Source organism: Mauremys reevesii, linkage group 1, assembly GCF_016161935.1.
Source record: "Mauremys reevesii isolate NIE-2019 linkage group 1, ASM1616193v1, whole genome shotgun sequence".
In the NCBI taxonomy this organism is placed as follows: Eukaryota; Metazoa; Chordata; order Testudines; family Geoemydidae; genus Mauremys; species Mauremys reevesii.
The window spans coordinates 66,280,075-66,300,588 of record NC_052623.1 but is presented as its reverse complement, the minus strand read 5'-3'; the positions used below and the strand labels follow the sequence as shown (position 1 = coordinate 66,300,588).

Sequence of the window (20,514 nt, the reverse complement as noted above, 5' to 3'; positions counted from 1 at the left end):
GGCTGCAGGGAGCTAGAGACTGGATACCTGAGTGAAGCAGGGCTGGGGAAAGGCTGAGGAGCTGGGAAGCCCCAGGCTAGAAAGCCCCAGGCTGCGGCCTAGCGAAGGGCCAGCAGGTACTAGGGGTTGCAGAGGGCAGCCCAGGGGTAGGCCAAGGCAGCAGGTCCAAACCCCTTTGCCTGTGATGAGTAGGCTGATACTGCAGTCTGCCCCAGGACGTGGGGCTAGACAATGACTGGCAGTAGCCACATACTGAGGCAAGGTGGGGATAGAGGGTGGTGGTTCCCTGGGGAGGGGAGACCCTAAGAGAAAGGGGTTACTGCCAGGGGGCAGCACCCCATGTAAAAGGGCATCGGGTCCAAGGAGGGACACGGGGGGCCTGAGGACAGGTGGATCACCAGCCGGCAGAGGGCGCTCCAGCGCTGGAACGAGCTAATTCCCGGAGTCACCAGCAGGAGGCACCGCAGGGGTGAGTCCGACCCGTCTACAAGGAGACACTGAAAAATAGGTAGAATTCGCCACTTTGCAGAAGGATTGCACAAATCCCACTATGCCCACCCTTGCAATAGCTCTGCTCATGAGGGTACGAGGGGAACAGCCCAATAGGAGCCTCTGGATGCTGGGTAGCTGAGCTCCACGCTGGCTCTGGTTAGGCTGTCCCTAAGGTAAGTCACTCTATTCATCTGTATTGATACATTTATGAAGACCCAATGACTGGGGATTCCTGTGTACGGTACATGAAAAGGCAGAAGCTGTTTTTCTTCCCATAAACTTGAACAGCAGCCACTGCCTGCCTGTGCCTTGAGCAGGTTTGATCCTGTCCCTCCTAGATACCACAGGTTCCAACGCAGCCTTTGGGCTTTGTAAGGGGAAGGGCAAAGCTGGGCTTTGAACGGAGAGGGATGAATGCTGTGACACACTGAGTACATTTCTAACTTAGGGCTATAATATGTTCTATCTGATTGTTGTTAAGGGGGTTATTGTCTAGATTAAAAAGGGTTAGTTAAAACAGAGGTTGACTGCACACATGCAGAAAAGGGGACAATGGCTTCAGATACTTAAGAGACCATGAAGGTGATATTTGCTTTGATGTTTTACCTCTAACACCCAGTTGAGCTCAACAGTCTAGCTTGGCAAAGGGGAGAGGGGTTCCAGCTTGCAATCACAGGAAAACTGGAACAAAGAACAGCCCACAAGGACAGGGCAGAGAGAGACTGTTGGAGAACAAACTGACACCCAGAGCCCAGAGATTAGGAGACTGGGGTAAGAGAGGCCTGCCTAAGCCTTTACGAAAGATAAACATGTGTACAGCTTGTTACTGTTTTAAACTCTTCTCCTATAGTTTGCCATTTTCCCACAGTTAAGGTTAAACAATACTTTAGTTTAAGAAAGCCATTTGGTGTCACTGTATTCTCCACTGGCCACAAGATATCAAAAGGAGGAACCACAGGTACTCAAACCCACTCAGACCTGTTGGGGGTAAGGACTCCCCGGCTGCTGTAACCAAGAACCTGGTCTGCGAGTGGGAGAATGGTGTGATTTCACTCCAGGGAGGTAGAGGTATGAGGCCTCCTACCAGTGGGGGGTGCACTCAGAGAGGCATAAGAAGAGGTCTGTCATGCAGCTAGCTCTGTAACCGTGACAAATGTCAGACAAATCAATTGACTCCCAGCATGTATTTCTCAACTAACTAATTATGAAAACTCGCAGAACCTTATCAGTCGTGTTTGAGGGACACGGCCCAAGTACCCAGGGTCATAAGCCTAAAATTAGATTTCCCAGCTGTGTTGTGTTTTTCACTCTGTGTGACCTTATGAATGCTCTCCCTCTGCTCTGCTTGTCTCCCCTGTTGTTATGAGCAGATAGGGTATTGAAATGGGTAAGAGTCTTGCTCTTGGAGCCTTTCAGAGAGTAAGATTCTTACATATGTCCAAACTCTGCCCACTCACAACGACAAAGGAGTGAAGTGGGAGGGCTGGTATAAAGGTGGTTTCACCCTAATCCAATGAAAATCTGGAGTGTGCGATTGGGAATCTGAATTTTATCAGAGCAGCCCTGTCTTTTGGGAGCAGATAGAGAGAAGTGTAGAGAGGAAGGTGCAGTTTGAGCACAGCACAGGGAGACAGGAATAATGGAGTAATGGTCTCAAGTTGCAGAGGGGGAGGTTTAGGTTGGATATTAGGAAAAACTTTTTCACCAGTAGGGTGGTGAAGAACTGGAATGTGTTACCTAGGGAGGTGGTGGAATCTCCTTCCTTAGAGGTTTTTAAGGTCAGGCTTGACAAAGCCCTGGCTGGGATGATTTAGTTGGGTTTGGTCCTGCTTTGAGCAGGGGGTTGGACTAGATGACCTCCTGAGGTCCCTTCCAACCCTGAGATTCTATGATTCTATGAATATCTGCATTTCACTACTAGATCTGGTGTCCTTCACAAGAGAATTTTCAAAAGACCTCTTTAGGGCGGCCAGTTTTGAGTGCATCCATGAATGACTGAAAATCAGATTGACTGTTTGGCCGCTCTGGCTGCCACTGGCCAACCAGCCAAAGAGTTTTCGTGAGCATCCATGTCATAATGTCAAAACTAGTCCCACTGTTTCAAAATGTCACAGCAGCCCTCCTTAGGTACAGTCAATCTAGGCACTTCAGCAGTCCTTAAATGGACTATTGGGACAGTACTACCTGGACTGACATAAACTCAGACAAGTGTGTGGCTGGCATGACCATACACTGGGGTGTGTGTGTGTGTGTGTCTGTCAGACTCTGCTTTGTTTACAGAGCCCCCTGCAAGTCAGTCAGCATGGCAGCGGTGAGTTATAGAGAAGACTGAATGCCTGCTATCTTCCATTATTTTATGCTCTTAACAGTGTTCAAAGGTATTTGAACAGATAATAGCACCCCCCACACCCTTTTCAGACCTCCTCCTGGAAGAGCAATGAATTTCACTCACACAACCTCTTCCCACCTAGGTGCTTGGAACAGCAGCTAGCATTAACTGCATGCAGGATATGTCATTTTAAATCTCTGTTTCTCACACACAGACAGAGGAAGGGATTTTGGTCACACACCAGGAGCCTAACTTTAAAAGAGCAGCATCAGGAAAAATCAATTACTATGCTGTAAAAATAAAAACGAGTCTTTCCATGTTACACATCTAGTATATGCACCAAGACTTACCTTTTGTGATTGGGTGTTACTGAGCAGGGAGCTGGCCAGTGAATGCCCTGAATACAGGGAGAAACACACCTGGACTCGGACATCCAAAAGAGAGGGCCTTGAGCATTGAGTGGGAGTTTAAAAATGACATTATGCATTGCCTGGATACTCAGCACTGGGCAGAAACTGGGACCCATTAGCAGATATAAATCATATTCAAGGTTTTTCCCATAATCTTGAAAGTTCTCCACAGGGCTGGGCACTGGCAACCTAAGATATTGTCCTGCTCTTTGTGTCCATGATTGCTTAGAATTTCATGAGCTATGGAACCATCCCAGTCACGAGGGTGAAACATATGAGGGCAGGAAGCAGAACTTTCTCATCAGCTGGTCATGGCTATTTGGAATTCACTTCCATAACAGATCAGAATGGCAGCGAACTGCACAACCTTCACAGCAGAATGTTTGCATCTCCAGCTTAGCAGTCCTGCAATCAAAACCCACCATAATGCCTCCTCCCAACCCCCCCAAACATCCATTTGGAGTTAGAAGGGAAAGAACTAGCGATTAGACTGCTTAATGGATTTTATAATTGCATAAGGTACTATGGAACTAAGTATGGGATAAATACCTAGATAGATTAGATTAGATTGGATAGACAGATAAAACCAATTAGACAGACTAACTCATAATTATCAAAGGCATGGTTTTCCCTCATATAACAAATATAGTGAAGTTATAATAAATTATACCTTCTATTTGTAGGTCTCTTTTGTATATTATAGGCTTGGGAAATTGCTTTAACTGTATGTTTTTCTTCTACCATTTCTATATGCATTATGTTTCAAAACACTATAAAGATCAGTTAGAAAAACACAGTCATTCAGTACAATTAAAACCTGCCTCTAGCGCATGATCCGTCTTCTCTGCAGTGCTGGAAAACAGTCAAGGCTCCGAGTTTACTGCAGAATTCCAGGGAAATCAGGGCTGACAGCACAAGTTAGCTGATTATGGCAGCAGTGCTCACCTGTTTCTTTTTCTCTATGCCTCACTCCCAACCCACTGTCCCTTCTTTAGTGTGGCTGGAGATACTACGTAAAAAGTCTCCGCTAGAGGAACAAAAGGAACGAAGAAAGAGGAAGATAAGGAGGGGGGAAAATATGGAGATAGGGAGGAAAGGAAAATAGAAGAAAGCAGAGGTGGGAGAGTAAAGAGGAGAGTTGTGCAAGAAGCAGTGAAAAGGAAGAGTGAAGAAAGAGGGAGGGGGAAGGATGGAATGAAGACTGAAGGGGAGAGTCAGGAAGGAGAAAGTCATGGGAGCTTGGAAATAAAACTGCACAGAATGAGGGGGAAGGGGAGCAGAAAGGGAGTTTAACCTCCACCGCTGCTCTCTTTCCTGACTGTCCCCTAACTATAGTAAATTATCAAAAAGAAACTGGCAAAATAGGAAGTAATACATTGCATATATAATAATCAGCAGATCTCATGTTTTGGCATTTAAGGCAATCTCTGACTATTAGGGGTCAGAAGGAAACTTTCTTTGGGGTCAAGTTATCTAATATCTGCCTCCTCAGGATTCCTGTAACCATCCTCTGAAGGATCTGGTGTCAGTCACTGTCAGAGACAGGATACTGGACTTTGATTCTGATCTAGCATGAGAGTTTCTGTTTCTCTATGATCTTCTCTTCCACCCCCTCACTCTTTGCACTGTTTTGTTCATTTTGGGGGGCTTATGTCCAATTTAGGACCTCCTCCTAAGAAACACAAAGCAACCACGACTTATACTATGAATAGCAGGTGATCAATACCTCTGTAGATCAGTTGCTCTGAGCTGGGACCTGAGCTTTGTTTAATTTGTCTGTAAAGTGCCACACAAACTCTAGGGATGTAGAAATAATAAATGAACACAACAATAATAATGAGAGATGGGAAGGAGGAAAGCTGAAACCGGAGTGGGATGGGAAAAAGAGATGGGAATGGGAGTGAAGAAATGGGGTAAAAAAAGAAAGGAGGGAAGGAAGAGAGGACAATTTGGAGAAACTTAAAAAAGGCTTTTAAAATTTCTTTAAAAAATGATTTCACGTCCCTGAGCTCCAAAGACAGGGAATTGAAAATATATATATATATATATATTTTTTTTTAAAAGAGTGGCTGCCTCTTTGTAAGTGAGGTTTTTCCAAGTCACAATTTAACATTCACCCAAGTTTAAAGGCATGAAACTTGATTTTTGTTTTAAAAAATGGTAGTTGGTGGAGATCTTAAGGCACATCCCCAACACTATACTAGGTCAGATTTTCTCAAGAGGAGTAGTACTTTATTGAACAGATATTCCCATCAAAGTCAATGGGACTTTTTGTGGAGAAAGGTGTTACTGTGTATGGGTATCAGAATCAGACTATAATGTGCTTAAGAAGGTAGAATCCTTTCCGGCCACACTGCAGAATGCATAAAAATATGCCAGTGAAACTGCCAGTGCTTGTCACAGAAACTGGCACTGAAGTACTGCAGCAATCCTGGCTCAGGGCCCTCCACTCCCCCCCTCCCTGCCCCAATGTATGAGTAAAAACCATATAAACCTGCATAAAACCGAAAATAATTGTCAGGGATGGTGGGAAATTGCTCCGGGGTAGGTAAAATTCACTGAATCACACACTAGTCTTGGTGAGCACAGGAAAATGTGGAATTGCACCATTACCACTCCTAGCCAAAGCTGCTGAGCTCAAGCAACACTTGCTGAGATAAAGGCTAAGAAAATAAGCACACATTAGCATCATAAAATACAAATGAGAAGCACAGAAAATCCATTAAAGAATGTGAAGTACCAGAAAGGTAAATGGCTTTATCAACCATGAACTCCTCTGCAAAACGAATGTGACAAAAATTCTTCTTGCTTTTCCGAATAGCTGTAATATCTCCACACTGCTCAAAGACTTCTTGAATAATTTCCTCAGTAGCATTTTCTGGTAAACCTCCAACAAACACAGTCTTACACCCAGGAGGTCTCTCTCTTGTGGAAGGTGGTGGAAGATCTAAGTAAAAACAAAAATCACACTGGAACACAAGGCTTTGTCTTTTTATCCAGTCATCCCAATCATCCCCGTAATCAATTTTATGCACTAAAAATTATTCTGAATAGTAATTTATTTGGGAGGGACAATTAAATATTTTAGGGATTGGCCAAAACTGGATCCCTGTTTTGATTGATGGTTTCACAGTCAAATCCCTGCCATTATGATTTGCTGTCCAGGTCAGATCCAGAACCCAAAGGGGTCTATTTTCCTACTTGGATTCAATTGAAATCCCACAAGAAAAGTCTGTGGTATTTTGGATGAGAAGAAGCTTACTGCTGACATGACCTCAGACACAAACCCTAAACTCTAGTGTAAATCTGAGCTGGGTCTGAACTCAGCCACATTGGCTCACCTCTAATTTTGTACACAACACCAACTCAAATCGATGGGTGATGAAAATCAGGCCACATTTGTTTAGGTGCCTGCATATGGACACGGGAGCCTACACTTCAGGCACTCAGGTTTGAAGATGTTACCCAGTCTTAGCATAATTTCATTTCTCTTTTGTAAATACAGAAGCACAGCAAACAGAGTGGGAAACACGATGCAATGACAACATGATGAAAACCCTCTGCCCGTTATCTACTTTGTCTTGTTGCCAGATAATAGAACAGAGGCTAGAGCAAGGGAAGGATAACCTAACAGCGCACAGAATACTCAGTTGGCTGTGAAACACCACAGGATGAGGCGACTTTAAAAAAAATGATCATCATTTACATTTAAATGAGCAAACTTAAATTTTTGGAGGCTGTATAAAAGATAGAGTGTACATTGTCGTCATTGTCATAATGTTTCACTTTGTTTATATGCAGATTACTAGAGCACTTTTCTGGGGAAAAAACCCAGTTACAAGCCAACATTGATTAATATGAATTAGTTATTTGGCACTTAAATACGGTGAGTGAGGTTAGTCTTTTAATTGTTTCTGAAACCCAGTCTGTTTGCTTAAACAATGGGCTATGCACAGTACAAACACAGAGCAAAATTCTGTTTGCTTCGCTTTCTTTTTTAACCATGGTGCTGGTGAAAGGCGCCAACTGATGACCCTAGGAACTGAAGTCCTCTGATTTAGTCACAAGATTCTGCCTTGCTCAGTGGGAAGATTCCAGTCCCTGCACTCAAGGGAGCATAGGGACTGCTTCCCAGGGCAAATATGGTGCTCTAAAAGGGCAGGGAGAGCTGTAGATTTGCCCTCTCTACATGTCAAGCCCCAGATTTGGCCACCAGCCTGAGGCTACTATGCTGCATGCCATGTCATTCCTCCTGTACCCTGGGTAGTTCCCAAGTGCTCTCTCTGGACAGCTCAGCTCATCACCACTTACTACTGCCGGTGGGCACTTTGCACAGTCTACTCCAGAAGAGGTACACAGTGGGTGACCGTTATGTAAGCTTCCCAGTACCTCCTTACCAACCCACCTTCCCCACAACTCAGAGGGAACCCAGGCTAGGGGGTGAGGCAATAGGTGAGTCTTCATGCTCATTCTCACTGAAGTCTCTCTTCTGAGACTGTCAGTCTCAAAGGTGCCCCATCTGTGTGCTGTTTTTGTGATGTGGACACCTGATCTAAGAGCACCACACTCAGTTCATAAGGGCCAGTGAATAACCATTGAACAGTGACAATTTTCCTTCGCTACTGACTTGTGCTGGATTTGAATGAGTGACATAGACATGAAAAAGAAATACAGAGGGGAATGGCTTATTAAAACTAAGTGAGACTTCCAGTCTCCTTCCGCTTTGTTAGATTAATCCACTTTCTTTTCTTACAAAACGTATTCCGATGTTTGCCCTTGTATTTGTAAAGATGAATGAACATGTTCTAATATGCTACCACACTGCAAACACGCAACACTTACGTACAATTTGGTTGGAAACATTTTAGTTACCAGCGCATATCCAAAAATTATTAACTTTATTAAATCAGTTCTATTTCTTGCATACATGCCACTGTGGTTCCTTTTGTATTTATAAAGAAAATGTGCTCAAATACTGTTTGGCAGCTAGAAACATTTTATGCAAAATATTAAGAAAACAAGATTGCCAAGCATTCTTTCATCAGATCCACTTACTTGGGTTTGGAGGGAAGAGTGTACAGCTTTTGCAGTGAATTATTTCTTTGACTACAGGCACATCTGTTGGCGGCGGCGGCACTAACCCCATGCCTGGTATCATCGGGTTAATTGGAGTTATTCCAGTCATCATGCTGAGGCTTGGATCAAAGCCTGGTACACAGATTGAATCTGTAAATACATCACATAAAACCTTGGCTTATAAATCTTGAAACTACTTCTTGTTTCCATTTTCCTGCACAGACCGTTTTGCTCTAGGCTTTTTCTCTAGGTATCACTGGATAAAAAAAGGAAAAAGAAAAAAAAGGCTGCATTTCAGCCAGCCCACTGAAAACAAATTAAAACTATGCATAAAGGAGGAAATTTATATAATTTAAAATATTAATATGACTGAGTGCAACACAGCACATTAATGTGTAAAACCATGCACCATGAAGCTCTGTTATTATCTGGAATGCAATTTTCTGTTTTATAATGCCACTGTGTTGTTTACACTGCCTTCTGACCCAGAATGTGGGAAGAATATCATTTAACACTGATATGCCCTCTATATCTAATTGTCAGTTTTAACAAAACTTAGTCTTCTCACATAAGTGACCTTGATTTATGAACACCATAGAAAAAGCTCCACTTCTAAGTGTGTTTTATATAAGTCTGGCCTGACAAAAATTCCAAGTGTTTTTTTCTTGGAAACTAAAGTTGCTACTGCACCTAATAAGGTCTTGTTTGAAGCTGAGAATTAACTTATTCTCAAGCTGGTATTTAGCTGGTTTAGTAAATTCTCTTAAATATACCTATTATTAAATACATACTTATAGTCCCCTTAAGTAAATTCATATGAAATGCATATTTGGTTTTCATACATCCTTCCCCATATCTCTTTGCCAAACATTACATACATATTGTTTAAATCTGAAATTTAGTTGGATTTTATAGCACTAGACCCATGGCATCCTGAATTAGAATAAGCAGATGTTTTAGATGAACATGGTCAATTTTTTAAATTCTCATTTGTTAGAAATATGTTTTTTGGTTTCTTGAAGCACAATAAATAAAACATTTTGAGAGAGTGATCTCTTTGTTGGCACAACACTGCTGCTATTTGATGTCATCAATTATTTAAAAGAAAAGTGAGTTACTTGGGTTGTCCACAGGTTTTCTGCAGAGCTTTCTGGATAGCAATTGCGAAGTATTTAATGATGCATGCAAAGTCAGGAGTTAGTTCAGCAGCTTGGGAGTGTGCTTTGAACAAAGAGAAAAAATGTCTTTTTTGAGAGCACAAATTGGCAGATTTGAACTACACCTTGTTATGAGGCAGCATGATGATTGGTCCACGCATAGACCCAAGAACCTGGAAATCCTCAATTGTAATCCTCGATCCGGCACTGATATGCTGTGTGGTCCTGGGCAAGTGTACTAACTGCTCTGCAGCTCAGTCTCTGCATTTGCAAAACAAGTATAATAATACTTCCCTACCTGCAAAGATTAACTCAAGCGTGTTTAGCACTTTGTAGGTGTAAAGCACGCTGCAAGTGCTAAATATGATCTCTGTATTATTATTTGCTGAAATACCAGTAATTCTCTTTTACCAAATTCACATAACCAAAAAACCAAAAGTCAAAATGCTCTGGCTGAGAACTGCTATGCCAGTAGAAATACTCTCTAGTTCCGCTGCACACTCTCGATTGCGCCAGCACTGACTATGTTCTGCTTTCAAGCCATTCTATTTTATAGCAAGCACACAGCAAGCAAGAATTTGCTCTAGGCTTATTGAAGACTAGTATTAATGAAAGCTCATGATATTACATTACTTTTTTCTAATAAGTGGGCTTATGAAAAAGGTTTTGCTCTGGGTGTGATTTTTTTCCCTTTTTCTTTTTTTCTTTTTTTTTAATATAGAGGCATGTACACTGCTTCCAGATTATGCTTTGAAACTCCACAGCTGCCATTTATTTCATGGGAGGCTGTAGCTGCCATATTAAACATTCATGTTTCGGAAGTGCTGTGAGATAAACTCAAAGGTGAAAGGGCGGGATGCAATTCACACCAGTCCTTAGGCGATTCTAATTTTCTCACTCGCATTTTTAAAAGTCACACTGCTGACAGTCACAGCAGGCCATGATCTCCCAAAGGCAGCCTGCGGTGGATAGAAGCCCATCCTTACAACTTGCTACCAGAAGTGCCTGGATAGTTCCATCACAAACAAAAAGTAACATCACATAGTACTGAATGCGATACCTTCTATCACGTCGATAGGTAACTATATGCAGATAGGTAACTATATGCAGCATCCACAGCAGGACCAACACATTCTGAAAGATGCAGGTAGTCAGGCAAAGTTCTCCATGATGCTTATGCATCTCTCAGGGGCTTTCTAGAAGCCGGTGGAAAACACTACCATCTGGTTGTACTCATGTAGGATGTATAAAGGTTGCATAGGGCCAATGTTTCTGTGATATATTTCAGTGTGCCTTGGCATCTCTGTCCCCTGATAGGTGCGTGTGGTGAGACAGAGGAATAGTCAGGAGCTCCTGAAAACTAATTTTACGTCTCATGGGGCCTGATCCAAAGCTCAATGAAGTTAATGAAAGACTCTTGTTGATTTCAGTGAGCTTTGGCTCAGGTCCACAATGGCTTTCTCTGTGGCTTTGGGCAAGTCATTTAACTTGTGAGGTTCAGCTTCCCTGGCTGTTAAATTGAGAATGAAACGCCTGCATGCCTCACAGGGGTTTTGTGAGGATGCACTAGTTATGTTTGTAAAGCACACTGAAGAAGAAAAACATTATACAAATGCTAGGAGTTATTATTATGGATTGCAGTGTTGCAAACATTTCCCAGCCATGACATCTGCATGTATTAGATGGTGAACTAGGGTCTTGTAGCCAACCCCCTTGCAACTTCCAACAAAGAAATTCAGTGGATATGCTATAATACAATACAACGTGCTATGCTTATGTTTCACTCATACAGTAATGGCAAATAGGTGCTTTATACTTCTTTTCTAGTTGTCTTTATTTCATTAGACATTGTGAACAACTTGGGGATATAACAGCAAGTTAATCATTTACTCACAAAGTGAGAACTTGACATTTTATTTTCCTTCTGGAGGTTCTGCTTTATTTTGCTGGCCAGTACCACACCAAGCCTCTTACTCATATGGGCTACAGTATCTCTTTGGCCACAGTAACAGGTTTCCCAAACCTTAAGTTTTGCCTTTCTATTTTCAACTGGATTAAGGTCACCCTACCAATCTATTACCAGATAGGAATGTTTTTCTTCTTCTGTTTAACATTTTGTTTCACTCCCCCCGACCAGATTACTAAAAATTAGACCTTTTAAAAAAAATGGATAATCAACCAAAGAAGGTTGAGGGGGGATATGATTGCTCTTTATAAATATATCAGAGGGATAAATATTAGGGAGGGAGAGGAATTATTTAAGCTTAGTACCAATGTGGACACAAGAATAAATGGGCATAAACTGGACACTAGGAAGTTTAGACTTGAAATTAGATGAAGGTTTCTAACCATTAGAGGAGTGAAATTCTGGAACAGCCTTCCAAGGGGAGTAGTGGGGGCAAAAGACATATCTGGCTTTAAGACTAAGCTTGATAAGTTTATGGAGGGGATGGTATGATGGGATAGCCTAATTATGGCAATTAATTTGGCAACTGATCTTTGATTATCAGCAGGTAAGTATGCCCAGTGGTCTGTGATGGGATGTTAGATGGGGTGGGATCTGAGTTACTAAAGAGAATTCTTTCCTGGGTGCTGGCTGGTGAGTCTTGCCCACATGCTCAGGGTTTAACTGATCGTTATATTTGGGGTCGGGAAGGAATTTTTCTCCAGGGCAGATTGGCAGAGGCCCTGGAGGTTTTTCGCCTTCCTCTGCAGATGGGGCATGAGTCACTTGCTGGAGGATTCTCTGAAGCTTGAGTCTTCAAACCACAATTTGAGGACTTCAATAACTCAGACATAGGTTAGGGGTTTGTTACAGGGGTGGGTGGGTGAGATTCTGTGGCCTGCATTGTGCAGGAGGTCAGTCTAGATGATCATAATGATCTCTTCTGACCTTAAAGTCTATGAGTCTATGAGACAGTATTATGGAGATAATGAGTTCTTCAAAGCACTTCTTTCTTACAGCACCTCCTCAGTCTTTCCTGGATTCAGTTTCAGCCATATCGTCTTCATCCAGCTGGTAATCCTGACCAGGCTCCTGGGGTATGTCTACACTACAAAATTAGGTCCAATTTATAGAAGTCGAATTTTTAGGAAGCGATTTTATACAGTTGATTGTGTGTGTCCCCACTAAGCGCATTAAGGTGGTGGAGTGTGTCCACAGTACTGAGGCTAGCGTTGACTTTCGGAGCGTTGCACTGTGGGTAGCTATCCCCCAGTTTCCGCAGTCTCCACTGCCCATTGGAATTCTGGGTTGAGCTCCCAATGCCTGATGGGGCAAAAACATTGTTGCGGGTGGTTTTGGGTACATGTCATCAGTCGCCCCTCCTTCCGTGAAAGCAATGGCAGACAATTGTTTCACGCCTTTTTTCCATGCAGGCACCATACTGCTTTCAGCAGACAGTGCAATAGGACTGCTAACCATCGTCATCGAATGACCGCTGCCGCTCTGCTCTCCTGCTGTGGCCGCAGATGGTGCAATAGGTCAGAAAAACTGGTCTTCCAACCACCGCTTCTGCTGCCACTCTGCTCTCCTGCTCTCCCGGTGGTCTCGCAGGTCCTCTATATGACCATTGACATCCGCTGCAACTCTGCTCTCCTGCTCTTGTCTCGCCATACCACGGCAAGCGTGCAGCCTGCTCAGCTCAACTAACAGACACCACCGCTGTTGTGACCTGGCAGCAGATGGTGCAGTAAGTCTACAAACCTGGTCTTCCAACCACTGCTTCCACTGCCACTCTGCTCTCCTGCTCTGCTGCAGGTGCCATACCACGGCAAGCATGGAGCCCACTCAAATCACTGCGGTAGTTATGAGCATTGTAAACACCTCACACATTATCCTACAATATATGCAGAACCAGAACCTGCAAAAGCAGGCGAGGAGGTGATAGCAGCACGGTGACAAGAGTGATGAGGACATGGACACAGATTTCTCTCAAAGCACGGGCCCTTGCAATTTGGATATTCTGGTGGCAATGGGGCAGGCTCGTGCCATGGAACACTGATTCTGGGCCTGGGAAACAAGCACAGACTGGTGGGACCACATAGTGTTGCAGGTCTGGGATGATTCCCAGTGGCTGCGAAACTTTCGCATGTGTAAGGGCACTTTCATGGAACTTTGTGACTTGCTTTCCCCTGACCTGAAGCGTAAGAATACCAAGATGAGAGCAGCCCTCACAGTTCACAAACGAGTGGCGATAGCCCTCTGGAAGCTTGCAACGCCAGACAGCTACCGGTCAGTCGGGCATCAATTTGGAGTGGGCAAATCTACTGTGGGGGCTACTGTGATCCAAGTAGCCAATGCAAGCACTGAGCTGTTGCTATCAAGGGTAGTGACTCTGGGAAATGTGCAGGTCATAGTGGATGGCTTTGCCGCAATGGGATTCCCTAACTGTGGTGGGGCAATAGATGGAACGCATATCCCTATCTTGGGACCGGACCACCTAGGCAGCCAGTACATAAACTGCAAGGGGTACTTTTCAATGGTGCTGCAAGCACTGGTGGATCACAAGAGACGTTTCACCAACATCAACGTGGGATGGCTGGGAAAGGTACATGACGCTCGCATCTTCAGGAACTCTGGTCTGTCCGAACAGCTGCAGCAAGGGACTTACTTTCCAGACCAGAAAATAACCGTTGGGGATGTTGAAATGCCTATAGTTACCCTGGGGGACCCAGCCTACCCCTTAATGCCATGGCTTATGAAGCCAAACACAAGCACCCTGGACAGTAGTCAGGAGCTGTTCAACTATAGGCTGAGCAAGTGCAGAATGGTGGCATAATGTGTATTTGGACGTTTAAAAGCACACTGGCGCAGTTTACTGTCTCGCTTAGACCTCAGCGAAACCAATATTCCCATTGTTATTACTGCTTGCTGTGTGCTCCACAATATCTGTGAGAGTAAAGGGGAGACGTTTATGGTGGGATGGGAGGTTGAGGAAATCGCCTGGCCACTGATTATGTGCAGCCAGAAACTGGGGCGGTTAGAAGAGCACAGCAGGGTGTGCTGCACATCAGAGGAGCTTTGAAAACCAGTTTCATAACTGGCCAGGCTTCAGTGTGAAAGTTCTGTTTGTTTCTCCTTTCAAACTGTCTTAAATGGCTATCTCAATTAGCACTACAAAAGTTTTTTTTCTCCTGCTGACAACAGTTCATCTTATTTAATTAGCCTCTTAGAGTTGGTTGGGCAACTCCCACCTTTTCATGTTCCCTGTATGTATATATATCTCCTCACTATACGTTCCATTCTATGTGTCCGATGAAGTGGGCTATAGCCCACGAACAAATCTGTTAGTCTCTAAGGTGCCACAAGAACTTCTGTTCTTTTTGCAGATACAGACTAACACGGCTGCTACTCTGAAACACATATAAAGGGTGAAGATGTTATAGTTTAGGTTTTTATTTTTAAAACTATTTTTAAAGGGATACAAACATTTTCTGAACTGTTGAAACTGTAATTATCAACATTAACAATGTGATATAAATATGGATTTAACAATGTGAATTACAAAAAAAGACATGACGATATATATTAAATACATTCATAAAAATTACTAAATCAAGTTAAGAATGTGCAAACACATTATGCTTCACTTTGAACCCATGTGAACACTGTAGATAAGCACTGAACACTCTCATGTCTGGGTCCACTTGCACAGTGTTGGTTTAGTAGATGCCCTGAGCAGTAATATTTTCAGGGCCATGTTCTGTCTATTTATCGCAAAACAAGAGTAACGTCCTGATTCATCTAATGAGTGATCTGCAAGACAGACAATGCCAACTTTTGAAGAACAAACAAAAGATTTATATTAAAAATGGCTCTTAAAGAGACAGAGAAGAGAAATGTTCTTCCCATACACTTAAAGCAGCTCTGAAAAGCTCACTTTTTCAATAAGGAGATGCAGAGACAAAAAACAACCACATTAAATCTCAGGCTCTGAAAAATGGAGCAGACAGTTAAAATCCTTTTGAAAGAACTACTCTCTAATATGATGCACAGGAAGGGGGCAACCCCTTTTGCTAGTACAACTGTTGGGCTATGAGCAGTTGAATGTTCCCATTCTGTGCTGCTTTCTGTCCTTTCCTGCCAGCTCTTGCTGTCCAAGTGGTCTTCATCTCTGCCAAGTGAAATGGTTGCTTCAATAACAAGTGCTCACAATTCTGCCATCTGTGATTTTGGAGGAAGTGCTTCATCCGCAACATCGTGCCACTTCTTTTCTGCCAGTTGTTGCCATGCTGTGCGGTAGCCAGTTATGTATTTGCTTAATAAGAGCATCTTTGCTTCTTAAGGACGTCACTGTGTTCTTCTGCTGATAATACTTAGCCACCTGATGTGCCTTTCGTTCAGCTTGCCCCTGCCAACTGCCTCTGTGGTGTTATATAACAGTTGCCAAGACATATATTTGTTTAATTAATTAGGGCACCAAATTGTACCAACACTAATTTGTCCGCGTGTACATGCATGCTTCGAGGGATTCTTACCTTGAGTGTGCTTGTGCCTGCAGTACTTTGATATTTTCTCCTTACCCCTTATATGCATGTCAGTGGTGAAAACAGTTAAATAGCCTTTTATGTTGCCCCAAAATGGTGAGCAACCCAATTAGGAAAGTGGTCACTGGTGAGCAGATCAATGGTAATGATAATTTTAATAATTGGAGATATACCAATCTCCTAGAACTGGAAGGGACCTTGAAAGGTCATTGAGTCCAGCCCCCTGCCTTCACTAGCAGGACCAATTTTTGCCCCAGATCCTAAGCCTCCTCCTCATTTGACTCACAACCCTGGGTTTAGCAGGCCAATGCTCAAACCACTGAGCTATCCCTCCCCCCCCTATTTGTCTTAGATATTTTACATCTAAGAAAAATATTCTATCTTTGCTTTAGTAGACAGACATAAACAAATATCCAGATCCAGTAATCCGGTTGCCAAACAACTTGTTTTGTGGTTATTAGCAGGATCTAGGCAGCCGCTAGTAGTAAATGCAGTGGGACATGCATAGACTTCACCTCACAGCCTACGATACTGCCACTGCGCAAAGCTCATTATATTCATGCTTTTGCAGTAGAAGGGTTGTTACTAGTAGAGGGGGAAGTTCTGGAACCAAGAAATCTGAAAATACAATGCAGCCACCTTTGTTGATTTTTCTGAAAATTAATGTTGAATCAATTTCTGAAAGTGAAAATCGGAGTTACCCTGGAAAAAGGCAAGTAGAATGCTGTGTCTGCTGCTGCTCAAGTAACAACAGATACCGGCAATGCTATTCTTCATGTGATAATGGTGGAGAATCTTAGAGTCACTTCCTTTTAGCACTGAACAAGAAGCCTTATTAGAATAAGAAAAGCTATATTATCCCTAAAGCTTCTTTGTATCTATTTCACTGTAGAGCTTCTACCCAAAACTTTCCCCCAGTCTTTCCTATAGTCTGGCTAGTATGCATACCCTTGTCTCAGTCCCCTTTTTCTGTATAAGCAAGTAAACATGAAATTTACCACAACTTATAGATCCAGATGAATCACTGGTTTCTGTGCATCCAGATCTTGCCATCTTTTGGCCTTGAGGAGGGTTTTAATTCACTTGGATTATCAAACCCCATAGGTGCAGTAATAGGGTTCTGAAGAGCATATTTTGGATTTTTCTCAACAGGACTATCTGCCTTCACTAATGGAGTGCTATGAGTGCCCTTGAGTCATGTGGTAATTGTTGTCACCGGGTCACATAACAATGGAAGGATCTTGGTGTGCAGCTATGTTCAGATAACAGAGGGCAGTTTCCAATATATTTTTTCATCCAGTTTTTAATTAGTATGGGGTGCCATGGTAAACTTCCAGAGGCATTCCAAGTAATAGAGAAAAAAACCTTAAACCTCTTCAGTTTGGTATCTCTCAACCTCACATCTTTTAACAGAGCCACTTGAGACAAAGATTTCTCTTTAAAGTTGGCAGCACAGCTCTGATCTGTCAATGGATGATCAGCCGAACTAGGCTTGCTCCAGTGATTGACATGGGACTTGCCCTATACCTCATCATGAGGTCTTTTCCCTGTAGGATTCTCTTAGCAAACTATACTTTCTCCACCAGTCCATTCCCCAAAGGGAACTGGAAATAAAATGCCTGAAATTATACGGTACCCCTCAAGCTTAGAACTTACTGCTGTCAAGATGCAGCCCATTGTCAGTGACTACTATTTCTTCCAGTATGCTAAAATGAGACCAAATGTATTTTAACTTTTCTACAAACAGCCAATGGTTACCAGATAGGTATGCCTTTTCTCCATCCAGCATTAGTGCTATCTTTTTCTACGGTTATTTAGGTAATGCTGTGGGTATGAGAGATTCTAAGAATTGTGTCTTTCTGGTTCTGTGTCTTTGCAAGTTCCTCTTCTGTTGATGTTCACAAAATATATCAAATCCCACAAGCCTGAAACACGCACTCACCAGAAAAAATAAGGGGAGACTTATCAGTGCATGGCTGATATGTGGATGAGACACTAGATTATATGGTTGTGTTTGTTCATTGTTTCTGTCTACATCCAGTCTTGTCACTTGCAAAACAATTAAATATGTCCACTAACCCTATTTTTTTTTAATTTAGGTCTCGGTTGTATATAAACTCCACAACTAAGTGCAACTATCCCAAAGGTTTGGATGCCTTTGACGTACATTTCAAAACACAAAAACATCTGTTTTGGAAAGTTAAGATTTTAAGCTGTATTAGCAAGAAGAGTTTAAACCAGAAATAAGAGTGTGGCTTTCTTCTTCACAATGCATTGACAATGGTGACTACATTGTTAAAGCACTTCAGGAAGTGGCTTTGCCCATGTGGCATGCTTTGCCCAATGGCTCAATCTTTCAATTCATGTGTTTCTGGAAGGTGAACAGCAAGAACGGAACATGATTGCAACTGCCAAAAATATTGTGGATCTTTTCTGCCAAGGCTATGAACATCCTGTTTAGCTAACAGGAAAAAAAAGTATCAGAGGGGTAGCCGTGTTAGTCTGGTTCTGTAAAAGCAGCAAAGAATCCTGTGGCACCTTATAGACTAACAGACGTTTTGCAGCATGAGCCTTCGTGAGTGAATACCCACTTCTTCGGATGCAAGTGGTGGAAATTTCCAGGGGCAGGTATATATAAGCAAGCAAGAAGCAAGCTAGAGATAATGAGGTTAGATCAATCAGGGAGGATGAGGCCCTGTTCTAGCAGTTGAGGTGTGAAAACCAAGGGAGGAGAAACTGGTTCTGTAATTGGCAAGCCATTCACAGTCTTTGTTTAATCCTGAGCTGATGGTGTCAAATTTGCAGATGAACTGGAGCTCAGCAGTTTCTCTTTGAAGTCTGGTCCTAAAGTTTTTTTGCAAAACTTAGGGAAAAAAAGTAGTCCAAAGCCCTCAAACCACCCACCTGATCAAGGATGAGTCTATTCTGTGTAACACTTTATGGAATATAAAAAGTTATGTATGAGTTTAACTTAGAAACTACTCCTGGTAGCACAATCAAACTATGCCCATCTCAGTGAAACATAGTTACAGTAGGACCCTACAACACGTTATATATCTTTAACCCATTTGAGACTGCACAATGTGGCATATCTTTTGCATCAATCTGTTTAAGCCATCTGATAACACTTTTAAGGCTTCTTGAACACTGAATGTTTTTTTGCAAGAAGAACATGTCAATATTTTAAGTGTATATGAAGCACAAAGATGATAACTTGCTCATAGTTTGGACCAGAAAATGTTTGACTGGTTGCAGGGTGATGACACATTAAGCAGATGACCAAATTTACCAGCTTTACTAGTGGAGCCTTGATTCAAGTCTTTGTAGCTTTCATATAGCTTGAGAGAAGATACACGTGTAACATGACACAGGAAGGACAGAAAAACAACTGCCATAGCAAGTTCTTCTTTAGACTCAGCCATGCAATTTCCACTTTCTTGCTCTACTTAATACTGCCCAGCAGTGGCAACCGCAGCAATTGGTTGCACAACTTGCAAACATTGACTTCTATAGTAAGTGTGCACAGACTGATTCCATGCAAACCCGGCAGCAGGCTAGACAAACCATTCCTTTTGTGGTGTAAAGCTCTACTGAAAACCTCTTCCTGTCCCTTCCAGCTGGAAGAAGGTTCAGCCAAAGTAGGTTGCTCTTGTCTGGCTGCCTTCTGTTTCTTTCAGAAGAGTTAGGCAGAAACAGGCACAGGAAGCCCACAAAACTCCCTCTTGCATGATAAACAGAGAACTTGTGTAATTTCCAGTGATTACTGGGGTTTGCCAACTTTTGCCAAAGATTCATCAAAGACTTTCTGAATACCACATTTACTTAGACATAGGAAGCTTAATCTGCCTTTGATCTATTAAAAGAAGCATTTACAAGGCACCCATCTGGGTACATCCAGACCTGGCAAAACCTTTAATTGACAAAGCAGATGACTTTAATTATGCGATGGGAGCAGTATTGTCACAGCAACATAGACCCCAGAATGTGCTATATTCATATGCATTTTATTCCTGGAAACTCATGTTGATAGAACAAAACTATGAAATCTGTGACAAAAACCTACTGGCCATCAAGGCCACTTTTGAGGAATAGCATCAACACCTGGACGGAGCTCCTTTCTCAGTCCAGGTGTATACAGACCACAAGAATCTGGAGTACCTGTGGATTGAAAGGACTCTCAACCAGCATCAGATCTGGTGGTCTTTTTTTTTTCTCCAGGTCCAATTACACTCTGACTTATTGGCCGGTTAACCGGAATGATAAACCTGATGCATTGTCCTGCAAGGGTGAGTGTAACAATGCTGCCTTTGATGGGACACTTCTGAGAGTATTAATTAAGGACAAATTTCTTAGAGCAGGGCAGTTACAGCCCAAGGCTAGGGTTTCTCCACTTCTAAGGCATACCAAACCAGCCAGACAAAGAGGGCTTTAGTTTTACCCTACTGGCTAACTATAAGTCACACAAGCAATTCCCTTAGACACTCCAGTTTCCCAGTATCACCACCAGTGCCACTTGTTAAGGGGACGAATGGTTATGAAAACCAATGCCCCAGTAAAAGAA

General features: G+C 42.7%; 1 protein-coding gene across 21 annotated transcripts in view; it reads right to left on the bottom strand.

Annotated features, from left to right (window-relative positions):
* The window catches only part of ENOX1 (ecto-NOX disulfide-thiol exchanger 1), a 521,099-nt gene that overhangs the window by 135,327 nt on the left and 365,258 nt on the right, over positions 1-20,514 (bottom strand). For 20 of the 21 annotated variants that reach the window (XM_039485148.1, XM_039485204.1, XM_039485280.1 and 17 more), the window contains 2 exons: positions 8,287-8,457; positions 5,972-6,178 (listed from right to left, as the gene is read on the bottom strand). In XM_039485148.1, the coding sequence (XP_039341082.1) occupies positions 5,972-6,178; positions 8,287-8,457 (378 nt within the window). Of the gene's footprint in view, positions 1-5,971; positions 6,179-8,286; positions 8,458-9,589; positions 9,723-20,514 lie in introns of those variants that run through there. The other variant, XM_039485288.1, reaches the window with a different exon arrangement.